Source organism: Crinia signifera, chromosome 6 (genome assembly GCF_055691185.1).
Source record: "Crinia signifera chromosome 6, ASM5569118v1, whole genome shotgun sequence".
Taxonomy (NCBI): Eukaryota; Metazoa; Chordata; class Amphibia; order Anura; family Myobatrachidae; genus Crinia; species Crinia signifera.
In genome coordinates, this window is record NC_139222.1 from 237301129 (window position 1) to 237314486 (window position 13358).

General features: G+C 39.0%; 1 protein-coding gene across 2 annotated transcripts in view; it reads left to right on the top strand.

Moving 5' to 3' along the window:
* The first annotated feature begins 294 nt into the window (after positions 1–294).
* Positions 295–13358, top strand: part of ARID5B (AT-rich interaction domain 5B) — a 223409-nt gene continuing 210345 nt past the window's right edge. The window contains exons 1-2 of one of the 2 annotated variants that reach the window (XM_083149145.1): positions 295–738; positions 1036–1290. In XM_083149145.1, coding sequence (XP_083005271.1) covers positions 718–738; positions 1036–1290 — 276 coding nt within the window. In that variant the 5' untranslated portion in view covers positions 295–717. The remainder of the gene's footprint in view (positions 739–1035; positions 1291–13358) is intronic. The other variant, XM_083149144.1, reaches the window with a different exon arrangement.

Genomic DNA, 13358 nt, shown 5'->3' on the forward strand with positions numbered 1-13358 from the left:
ATATTTATATGTTTATATAATAAAACCCTCCTCCCTCCTCTCCTCCTCCTCCTCCTCTGTGAACACAGGCAGCGATCGTTCATTTATTAGATTGCAAACGAAAATAAATAAAAAAAAAAAAAGAAAAGAAAAAAAAAAAGGGGAACATGGCAGTGAAGGAGTGTAATTGCACGATCAGACGCATCTGCATGTCTAATAAAAGCGATCTGCTAAAGAGCATTAGAGAGACGAGCGCCCCTGAATCTCTGCAGGAAATGTTCTTTATATTATACATATACACGCAGGTCCTGGCCGCTCGCTAGTTCAGCACCGACACTCAGGTGCCCTTAAAAAATCACAGATCTCCCCGATGCCCGCTTTTCCTCCCCCGCAGGCATTTATATCCCTATAGGCGACTATAGAATGCCTGGGTGTATTTTTAAATGATGCCAAAATCTTTTTATTCATCCCGCTTCCTCCCTCCCGTTGGACCGCACGGGGCTCCTCTATTTTGCTGACGGCGGGTGTCGCCGCTGGGATCTTCCTCTTAGGATGCGGGTGAAATTGGGGCTGTTTGGAAATATTAGGGTGCATCGGCTTTTTTTTTTAACCCTTCGCCCACCCGGACTCGCCGTTTTATATTGAGCCTGTGGCTTCGCCCTGCCAGGACCTGATACAATCCATTGAAGCCAACAAGTTTGGAGAGAATGTTGAGTTCAATCAATTCAGAACGTCGAGATGGAGCCCAACTCACTCAAGGTATTATTATCTGCTCCTGTATCACTGCCTTCTCCGTGCGGGCCCCCTGCCTCCCGCGGCCCCCCACACCCCAATAATAGCACCCAGCAACTTTCACACAAACTTTTACCCTGTGGACTTATAAAAAAAACATATATATATATAATAATGAGATGATTTGTAGTATTGTGACATTCCTCTGCTGATACATTGTATTCTCTCTAGGGGTAGTGTTGGACTCTTACCTCCCTTTATTAATGCATTTTTTTTATTTTTATTATTATATTTTTTTAATATATATATATTTTTCTCCTGCAGTGGGTCGGCTCACCCTGTGGTCTACACGGACCTTATATTTTCTACAAGGCTTTTCAGTTCCACCTTGAAGACAGACCAAGAATTTTGTCCCTTGGCGACTTTTTCCTAGTCAGATGCAAGCCAGAGGATCCGATTTGCATAGCGGAGCTCCAGCTGTTGTGGGAAGAGAGGACTAGCAAGCAACTTTTATCAAGCTCCAAACTTTATTTCCTTCCAGAAGATACTCCCCTGGGTAGGAATAGCGACCATGGCGAGGTGACCGAACCCTTCTTTTTATTAGCTCCTGTCCCCCCCCCTCTTCGCTACTGTGCTTGCTGTATGGGCGAGATCCAGCATAGGAGGCTGCAGTACTGTAGGTTTTTCTAAAGAGTTCTAATGTGATGGTGCTTCCAGCTGTTTGGTGGGGTCACAATTGCTGGTCATCGTGTCAGGATCAGATCACCCCCTGGGGCGATGGGATCACATCAGACATCAGTTGATATTTGAAATGTCTGCTGCTGATTTTTATTATTATTGTTTGTTTATTATTAATAGTAAATATTTATCATTTGTATTGTTCTCCCTTGATTGGCAGCCCTAGTAATCACCCAGCTAATGTGATTTGTGTATTTTGTGCCTGTGAAAGAGGTTTCCTCTCCCTGCTTGGTATCAGTCATATGGCTGTGTGTTTTATTGCTGATTGCATCCATTACAGTCCCACTGGTTTATTATTGCAGTGCAATGATATTGTTCCCATCTCAGTACTGTGTTTGATATGTTTTAAGAGGGAGGAAATTACGAAATGGAGGCTGAGTGAGATCAAAAGCTCTTTTTTTGTGTGTGTGTGCTGGCAAAGACGTGTTGAATAAAGTGATAAATGACAAGTACCTGAATAAATATATTCAAAATAACTTGCAGATCTGCTTGGGCAGATTGGAAAAAACAATCAGTCTCGTAACTAGCACAAACACGTTAAGCATTAACTGTAATCCTTAACAACGCATCTGATGGAGGTTTTTTTTTTTTTTAGATTATTTATTAAAATGAATGTTTCATTGGAAGGTATGTCTGACTAATTGCCATCATGTCATAAATTAACTCCTGATGTGCTGACAGCAGGCAAAAGAAATGCACAATGCAGTCATTTTCTTTCTAATAAAAACTGCTCTTGCCCCCCCCCCCAACCATTACAGCAACATTGTTTGATCTCCAGTTGACATTTTTCAGATAATTGCTTTAAATTATCAAAGCATGATCTGTTTACAATGTATTTTTTTTTTCAGATCTGTAATTTCAAGTAGCACTGCAATTATGTTGCTTTATTGTACTCCAATGGCTGCAATAGGTTACTGCTGAACTATATTCACAGTGTACATGTACAGCTCTGTATTTAAGTGCATGGATTGCATGTTAAAGCTTCTAAACATCATTGTTGCAGTGGGTTCAGCTTATCCAGTTTTAGATCACTTGTCTAAAGGCTAAATAGAAGTCATCCTATTTTTAAGATTGCTGTTTGCTTAAGTCAGCCTATCACCTAATGGGCTTAACTGCAGTTTTGTCTTGTCTTTATTTAAAGCTAGTGTTACATTGCAGTTTAATATTACATGTTTTAAATGGATTCAGTATTCTAAGCTGTGCTTGGCTGCCCCCCTATGCTCAGATGATTGCTTTGTTTTTCATTACCCAAGTTTTTTTTTTGTGTGTGTGTGTGTGTGTGTGTGTGTGTGTGTATTTCTGTTCATGTCAACAACGACATTCTGCAACTTGTAAAAAGAAAAATTGTTTAAAGAAAAAAAAATAGCAGGTTGACCTCACTTCTGCCAAGATCTGATCTTGTCCCCACCCCCTGTCTAACTTTCCTGTGCAGCTGTCTAACCCCCTCATCTGCCTGCCCCCCACCCCCCACCCCCCACCCCCCCCCCCCCCCCCCCCCCCCCCCCCCCCTGCCTAGTACTTATTATTTGCTTTTCAAATTTATTACTTCAACATGGTTTGTGATCTGGAAAAAAAAGGGGAAGGATTAAATATCAAGAAACGAGTATGAATATCATCCATGTTCTCTTGCCACTTAAAGGAAATGACTCAGCCTTTTATGAGTGCCTGAGCAGCATCAATAACAAGCTGAAAAACAGTTTTAGACAATGCAGTCTTGAGATCTCATTTTAATGGTTGAACAATTGGTATATTTAATTGTCTGCCATAAATAGATTATGATTGGGCTTTTTTGACTACAGGGCGTTGGCAAGTGGTTTTATTTTATTTCCTTGTCTAATTACATTTTAAATATTTTTACACTATTAATTGCTCCCCTCTCCACCATAGCACTGTTTAACATAGACCTGTGAGTTATTAAACAAAAGCAACATTCTTGGTGCCATATATTAATATATATATCTATATTGTATTATATTTTCTTGGGGGGGGGGGGCAGAAATTATAATTTTTTTGTTTTGGGGGCGCCTAGAAATTATATATTTTTCTTGGGGGGGGGGGGGGGCTAAAAATGATATAATTTTTTTCTTGGGGGGGGGGGGGGGCAGAAATTATTATTTTTTTTTGTTTTGGGGGGGGGTCTAAAAATGACTTTTTTTTTTCTTGGAGGGGGGGGTTGAAATTATTTTTTTTTTTTTCTTTGGGGGGGGGCTGGAAATTTTATATATATATTTTTTTCTTGTCGTATGAATTTCAAAGATGTCACATTTAATTTCCTTTTGTGTGCATGTGGGAATGATTTACAGTAACTGGTTTGATAGCATAAATTATTTTCTGTTGGATGTGATGACCTATTGAGAAATTAGGCAACAATCTAGAGGATAATATTGATAAATAATTGAAACAGGTAGAAAGTTTCCTAATAGAGTTCTGTTTTACACCCTGGTGATGTCATTTCCCCTCTGGCCTGAGTTAGTCATTCATTAGCAGGATAGCAGAAGCAACAGAATACAGTGTTACTTCATTGGCAGCAAGCCCACAGAAACCAGCATTGAGAGCCAGAACCTAGAGAGGGCAACCTAACACTCCTATGTTCAATACACGTTGTTTTCACTTGTTCCATTAACTTGTTTATGTACATTCCCAGGAATTTTATTATCGATTTCAAATCATTCTGCAGGTTTTGGATCATTTTTGTTTCCCCATTTCAAAAAAGGAAATATTAATTTTAATAGTAAAATATTTAACTTGTACTAATCCTATTTCGGATTTAGCAAGTTTTAATTTCAGTATTGGAGGTCTTCTTCCCATTGATGGTATGTGGTCATTAAGTCGACACTGTCTATGTTGACCACTATTGATCGACAGTTAATAGGTCAACAAATGAAAAAAGTTGATGCGGTCAAAAGGCAGACACAAGCAATAGATTGTTATTTAAAAGGATTGACATTATTATTATTTTTTTTTTTATCTGACTTGTTCTTTACCATTCCATGTGGGAGAATTATTTATTTATTTATATAGTGCACACATATTTCACAGCACTTTACAGAGCCCCTGCCCCAGTGGAGCTTACAATCTATATTCCCTACCACATGTAGGCACACACACATACGTTCTAGGGTTAATATTTATTTTTTTGGTAGCCAATTAACATACCAGTATATTTTTGGAATGTGGGAGGAAACTGGAGTAAACCCACGCAAGCACAGGGAGAATATACAAACTCCACACAGTTAGGGCCATGGTAGGACGACCTCAGCACTGTGAGGCAGTAATGCTAACCATTACATCATCTGTGCTGCCTAGAATAATGTGCCTGAAGCATGGCAAGCACAGTGAGCCATGCGAGGGGATGTGGTACACTACATGTCGACAGACACCCTAAAATGGGAAAAACTCACGTCAACATTTTTTCATGTCATCTTTTTGCTTGTGTTGATCTTTTGATCGTGTTTACCTAATGCATGTCAAGCATTTTCATGTTTCGACCTAATAATTGCTGACCAATAGTGGTCGACCTAATGACTGTTGAACTAGACAGCATTGACCTAGTGACCCATACCCTCTTTTGATAGCTGCGGTTTCTTGTTTAGTTTTCTCTCTTTTTTTATGTTAATTTTTGGGGTTATGCTTTGCAACTAAAGTATTGGATATTGCTTTTGTACAATACTGTAGTCCAGATAAGCCTTTATTGTTGTTCTAACATAAACATATATTCTCTACCATTTTTCTACAGGTATAATTATTAAGGGAGGGGGGTTTGCAGTCTAAATAGGTTGACATGGAAATGGTCGACACATGACAAGGTTGACATACGTTTATGTTTTTTGTGTCAATTCGTATATTTCCTCATGTGAATTCTAAACTAGTGTACTGTGCATCCTCGTATTGCTCTCTTTGCTTGCCATGTTTTGGGACTAGTGGCATCCACCTGGATGGTAAAGTGTTAAAAACAAATGCATGTTGACCTTTCCTTGTGTCGACCATTGACATTTTGATTGTGCTGACCTTGTACATGTCAACCTAGACACTCTTAACCTATCAAACCGCATAACCTTTATCAAAAACTGGAGAGAGATAACATTGTGAGAGATAAAATACCAGCCAGTCACCTTTTGCCTTACATTTTACAGGCTGTGAAAATTACAGTTAGGAGCTGATTGGATGACACTTTATATCAAACAATTGTATCTCTCCCCAAGCTTTTATACCCCTTTCATATCGCATAGCCGGGTCGGACGTGGGATCGTGATTTCGGGTCTGACCCGACTCTGGCACTTTCCCTGGTCACCCATTATTCAGAGGGCGAGCCAGGTTTAACCCTTCTTATAGCCTGGGTCAAATTGCCACGTTTATAAGGTGATTTCACACCGTACCTCCACCCGGGTCCATACGTGATCAACCCGGCAATAACCTGGGTCCGAGGTGCCGTGTGAAAGAGGAACTAGTGTTATTACTAGGCTAACTAACTCTGAGGCACATTAGGATTGATAATCTTGCTGAAAGAACTGACAATCTAAAACGAGAGACCTTAGGTATTCTGTTTTGTGTGGGTTACAGTGTGTATGCCATCATATTCAGTTGTTACTTACATAATACAGTAGGAGCAAGTTTCATCTTTGCTGCTTTGGCCATGGCTAGCCATGGCCAGCCATGGCTATTCTATTGTTCTCAGCTGCAATACCTATTGTATTGCAGCTGAGAACAATAGAATAGCCATGGCTAGCCATGGCTAGCCACACCCAAAGGAGCAAAGATGAAGATTGCTCCTACTGTAAGTGTTTAAACTTGGCCTTCTATGTTTGAATTTAGTTTGGAAGTGTACGTTTCCTTGGGAACAATAATTCCCCTATAACCTATTCACTCTTTTTTTTCTAAAACCAGTAAAGCAAGATGAATAAACAGTTTTCGATTTCAAATACAGGTCAAATCTCCCTTATCCGTGTATTCCAAAAACCGGGGGTTTTCAGAATATTTCGGGGCGCTTTTTTTTTTTCCCTTGCCCCTTTTTTTCATACTTACCTCATCCCCCGATGTCCACGGCGGCCTTATGGATCCTCTCCAGCGTCAGCGCCCACACACTTGTGCAATGCACCACTGGGACTAGAAATCCCGCTGAAGGCCGCCGTGGACATCAGGGGACCATCAGGACACCACCAGGTAAGTATGAAAAAAATTCCAAAATCCACAAAAATCCCTTATTCAAAATGCTCGTGATCCCGAGCATTTCCGATAAAGGATACTTAACCTGTACTAACTTTGTATGATTACAGTTTTATACTGGCGCTTGCCTGCTGCTTCTGTTCTCAGATGTGTGTTGAGCCTTCCAATCCAACCTTAATAACGTTTAGGGTGAGATAAATATATAGCCCATGGGTGGCACTCTGGATGACTTTCATATTCAAATGGTGGTTCCATTTGAATCTTTGTGAAAGTCACCCAGAGTGCTACCCATGGGATGAAGGTCAACTCCCAAGACAGAAGGTCTACTGTTAGTGTCTTTGATGTCCTGATGAAGGTCACTCTTAATGAACAAAATGTTGACTTACGACATGGTGAATTGGTGAATGTAAGTGAGTAATATTTAAAAGGGCAAAGTACCAAGTGGTACTTATCTGCTGTCAAATTCTATGTTTCTATAATAAATGTGATTCCCTGTCTGCAAGAGATCCTGTTGCGTGAGTCTCACTTTATGAAATAGATTGATAGAGCTATGCAATTGTGTTGTTTATTGCAGACTTCAATATAATCAATACTTAAATATGACTTATTTTGGTTTGTTGTTTTGTGCATTTTCAATGTGTTGGTTTAATATTCTTCACACAAAGGACTGTGTATCCTGTTTTTAGTTACTGTATTCGTGTTGGAGGACCTATCTTCTGTTGATGTGATGTAATTAAATATGTTAAATGAAGGTACAGGTACAGCTGCTTTGCTTTACTTACTAAATGAAGCATCTATGTTTCACAGTAGTTACCTTGTCTTCTCTGAAAAAAAGTGCAGCTATAAAATCTATGGGGTGAGTTTTTGTAAACAGATCTCCATGTGTAACCCGCAGTAATTAATTATATTCGGACTGCATAAGTCGCTATTGATGAAGACCATCATGATTACCTAGCCACAAAAAAAGAATGAGGATATTACAAAAATGTGAAGTGAGTGAAATAGCAACTCTTTTAAAAAAAAATATGTTTAGGATGAGGTTTGTCAAGACGAACCGGCACGTCAATGGCAAACATGGTCTCCAGGAACTGAAGAAGCCCTTAGACCCTTTGTAGAACATAATGTAATGGTTAACTTGCAACTGTATATCCTAGATGTAGTTCCATATTGTAGGCTTGTGGGGCATATCCCACTAGCTATATCTGTCCTTTTGGGTGGTCGAATATGTCCTGAACCATTGACTTACGATACTGTATTGGTTATGTGTGAGTTGATGCATCTCTGGCTTTTTATTATGTTGGAAATGTGAAAAAAATATTGCCCTTAACTTAAATGAGTCTCATTGGTGGGAATTAAATTGTTATGAGCACCTATTTAGTTGTTTTGCTTCTGGTTGCGTGCCGCAAGTGTCCTTTTGTTTCTGCTCATAACTTCCTGAGTTGGTGAGCAGAACTATACAGGAAGTTTGGCTTTTGGGCACCCAAACTGTTGTCAGCAGAAGGCCCAACATGACCCTCTCCAGGAGGGACACAATGTTCTGCTCTTGGACTTTCCTCTAATTTATGATTGCCATCACATGTGGTGAAACACCTTTCTTAATAAACTTTTTCAAAATAGGTGACGGCAATCATAAATTAAGAGGAAAGTCCAGGAGTAGTTCGTCCTTCCTGGTATGGGTCAGGTTGAGAGGTATGTATGTCATTAAAAATATAATTTTGTGTGTTCCCTAGCATTGCTTTAACGATGACAGTAACCCTAATTCCATATGGAAGTGTTAATATTATGGCAATTGTGGCATTTCTGATGTCTGCATTCTGTCAAAATTGAATTTTGCAAGTGTGTTGACAATAATGATGTCAACATTTTAATCATGCAAGATCATCAATGTTGAGCTTTTGCTGTTGACATTTTGAATGTTCCTTCTGAATGGAGACAATCTGACTCCATATTCTTTGGAAAGACTTGATTGTTCGATCTGGGTCCCCCTTCACTTACCCCTTTCACACCCAATGGGGGTGTGGCTTCACTGGTGGAGGAGGCATTTTTATTTTGGTGTCACCCCGTCAGCTGGTGACACTCGTGTGTCGTGCACCTTCCCAATACCCATACCTGCATGCAATGGGGGGTGAGATGGAGCACAGCCGAATTACTGCCTTGCTCCAGGTGACAAAAATGTTAGTTTAGGCCCTGCTTTAAGTATATCCGTGCTTGGTCACAGGTGTCTTTAATTACTCAATCTGATTTAGCCATCCGTGCTGGGCCACGGATATACTTGAAACGTCAACCATTGGAATGACTTAAGGACCACTTTCGGGAGCCTCTGGCATGAGCATGACCATGCCTGTGTGTGATCCAGCTTACTGTCTTATCTATTACTGGCTAGCCATGTAATATTGGACTATAAAGCTCCTTTTAGAGATGTGTTGTGCTAGACAGATGAAAGTGGTTTCAATGGAATCTTTTACTTCAAAAATGTATGTAGTAACCATTAAGGAAATTGTTATGTACTGATTGCATCAGTTGTATAATCTTTGGTCTTTCATGTCCTGTAGCGACTATGATGATCTAATGGAGCCCACACACGCACCGATCCCAGCGTGCGTTGTGGGCTTAATTAGCACACATAGCATCGCATCGTATGCCTTGTGCATACGATGTGCATGCAATGCGATGCTTTGCTAGAAAAGGCTAGTACAAAAAGTATGTACAGCACATACTTTTTGTACTGTACGATGAGGTGCCGCGGGAGCGCGCACCCCATCGTACAGCATCGCACCGCCCGCATCGGTGCGTGTGTGGCCTCCATTAGTGTGGGCATCATGGTTTCATTCAGAGCCTTTTTGCCAGTCACATTTTACTGTGCTACAAATGCCAACTGTTTTTCTTTTGTCTATGACACTCCTTTGACAGCATAGAAACTCTTAAGAACAATGAACTTTTACAACTCTGTTCTTAGAGCAGGTGCAGATAGGTATTTTATATTACTCATAACATTTATTATGTTTTGAAAAGGTTATTTGTAAATTGTTGCAGCATTATACATAGTTATCAAGTAAGATTGTTACAGTGTAAAGACTACAGTGCTAGATAACTGCATGTGTGTGAGATAGCCAATTGCCTGTTGTTCTAGAATCAGTTAGGAAATAGCACTGTGCCAGGGGAACTGAAGTGTATGGCGTGTTTTTGTTTTCTTTACTAGATGCATTTTATGTAAATTTGTTATTCTAAAAATGGGGCATTGCCCAGAAAGCCCTGCTCCATTGGAGTGGCTCATTTGCCTATTGCTTAGAGGAAGTGTAGTTAGGGAATCTCCCCAATTATTCTTAGATTAGAGTTTGCAGTACCTGGGAGCCTATCATCAAAAGGATGATAATATAATTTACAAAACTGATCAAAATAGGGCTACATGTGAATAACTTTTAGACAAATCTATAATATTTTTGTAATATATTAATAATATATTTTGACTGTTATTTTATTTTTCCAATTATTCCAAACTTATTTTTTGAGTGCCATTATTTTAATGAACTTTTATAAAATATTATGTTTGTGTGTAAGCTGACTAAAGCTAGTCTGCTTTCTTCTGTGTTTGTGCATGTGTGAGAAAGAGATACAGTTTCACTCTCTGCCAGCAGATGGCAGTGTTTTGGAGACTCATGACCCTAGATATATAGATGATCTATCTCCCTCTCCCCATATATAATATAATAAATCCAGGTACAGACCAATCTCAAGATCTGAATCTGGATCTTTGTGTCTGGTCCAATTTCTGTTGATTTAAGTGGAGCACCCCACTGTCAGCACTAACTGGATTGGAGTGCGGATCATCCTCTCTGTTTGTGTGTGTGTGTATGTATGTGTGTTTGTGTGTGTATGTATGTATATATATATATATATATATATATATAATTATATATTTCTCTATCCACACACAGTAATAGTGGAGTATTGTAATCTTATTTATGGAGTATTTCTCTATCCACACACAGTAATAGTGGAGTATTGTAATCTTATTTAAGGAGTATTGCAATGTTGCGGAAGATACTGCTGTATAAAAATCATTTCCTTTAGAACTGTAAACGCTCGTTCTCTTTTTTATAGTTTTATTTACCTCCAAAAATCTTCACTTTGCGATTTTGTGTTTTTTAGATTTGTAGTAATCTACAAATTGATATTGGCGCTAAGATATTTTCAGATTGTTTTGATTTAAAATGAACCGAATGTTACATTGGACAGTGTTTATTATAATTATTAGTTATTTACAGACTTCACATATTACTTAGCATCCTACAGAGACTATTTGTGTTATTCCCATAAGTCCCTGCTCCAGTGGGGCTATGCTCCCTATTTCAGTCATGGACACACCTAAATATATCGCCAATGCTGCGGGACAATCGCATAGAAGCCAACACACTCCCCACATTGGATCAGTGACGTCACTGATGATAGTGTCAGACTGAGCTGCACGTACAGATGACGGTGAGGGTTGTTAACAATGTGCGGGAGCATGCGTCATTACCGCTATTGAGCATGCCCACTGACCAATTTTCCTTATATATCATTAACATCAGTATTGTGGATATCGTTAAAAATATATTTCATTGGCATACAGCAGTCATAAGCACTGTACAATATTTAACAGATAATAAATCATTTATGAAGTGCCAGATGTAGAGCGGAAAATAACATTGGAGAGAGATAAAGTAGCAGCTAATCCGCTCCTGTCTGTCTGTCTGAAACATGGCAGAAGCTGATAGGTACTTTATCATTGTACAACTCCCCCATAAGGAGGGGCGTGGTTCAATAGGTCAATCAGTATTGGTTAACATTGACAAAAGGTTGACACTTAAAAAAGGTCAACGTGAAAATGGTCAAAGAATTGGTGTTTATGTACCACGTCCCCTCGCATGGCTTGCTGTGCCCGCCATGCTTCAGGCATGATTATCTAATTCTATGCCCACTTTGATTATAAAGTAAGAATGCCGGTTTATTAAATCATGAAAAACACACGTCAACTGTGTCATGCATCGACCATTTTCATGTCGACCAAAACCATGTTGACTTTTTTTTTTCATTTATCAACCTTTTTCACTGTCGACCTATTGAGTGTTAACCTAGACGCATTTGCCCGAATCCCATAAGCAGAAACAGAACGGACTGATAACTTTGTATATTTGCACATTGTATATTTTAATTTATATGAATGAGGTTCCCCAACTGTTTATTCCAAAAAGGACTGAATATAAATGTCAGAAAACAAACTGTAAGTGTTTCATATTTAGAAAACTCCTAGATTTAAATTGAAAAGAACAAGTAAATTGCCACAATAGAAGAACAGAATAGTAATTCAGGAGGCAAGATGTTGTGTTTCGGTGAGTCATATTGGTTGTGGTGATGGTAATGTGTGTATACAGTGTGCCTCACTGTGAGTAATTTTGTACACCTGTCGCTGCCTCAATGGGAATTGGCTATCTCTCTTAATTCATGCGGATGCTGTTTTGTGAGTCACAAAACAATGATAATCATTGATAACCCCAATCTTCTAAATATTTTCAGTAGCTAATTTAATAACTGTTGTTGCTACAAACTCATGGATATTTAAGTAAATCCACAGATCTATTTTCTGAATAATACTGGAAAAGAGACTAGGCTAATATTGGTGTTGTCACATGAAAGGCCTCTGTATCATGCTTTTGTGATTGGAATTTAATTTTTTGTGCATCATAGTCTTGACAAGAGGGACGGCTTAATCTCCCTAAAAATTGACTCAAATTCAGTTTTGCTGTTAGCTGCGGCTTTGATTATTCCCATCTATTGAAAAAAAGAATGTTCTTGTTTGTGACAATATTAGAACGTTGACAATTTTTCTGATAGCTAAAAAATTATTTGACTATTGTTCTTATTACTTATACATAAAAGATAAAATGGTGAAAATGAGCCAATCACAACACACGTGCGATGGATTTCATCCGAACCTGTTCCCTACTGCTGGGAGGGGGGTCGAGTCGGTGGTCGGATGTGTAGATCAACTGGAGTGCCAAGGTTCTCGATCACTACCCCATATCAGTGTTTTTCAACCTCTGTGCCATGGCACACTAGTGTGCCTTGAGCTGTTTTCAAGTGTGCCCTTAGATCTAGAGATGCCCAAACCAGTTTACAGCCACCACCAATTCAACTGTTATTTACTGGTCTTTTCATTTCATGTAAAGGGCCAGTGTATTTTATTTCTGTTACCTATGGGGACCAGTGTGATTGATTTTTAGATGGGGTCAATAGGTTTTTTTTTCCTGTGGGGGCTAATGTGTTTTTCTCTGTGATCTCATGGTGTGCCTTGGATATTTTTAAAATCTTATTTAGTGTGCCGCAAGGTTAAAAGGTTGAAAATTATTGCCCTAGACTATGGAAAATCTTGCAAATGCCAAGTTACCTGAATTTAAAGATTCTGTGGTTTGTTTAACAACTGAAATGGCTTACCTTTCTAATTATGTACACTACTGCCCTAATTTTTGTCTAGTCCAATTCAGGCGTACAGCCCAACGACGGAAGACATTTTTTTAAATTTTTGAATGCATAACAGGTGTGCTGGGATGAGACCAACCACTAACCCTGCATACAGCATAACACTTACTGGTAAACCTTAGTGATTACTAATGATGACAGACATATTGAGTATATTGTTTTCATGCTACTCTATATTTCTTGTAATATATGCTATGACTTAACAGGTAGATTGTATTGTGTAAAGT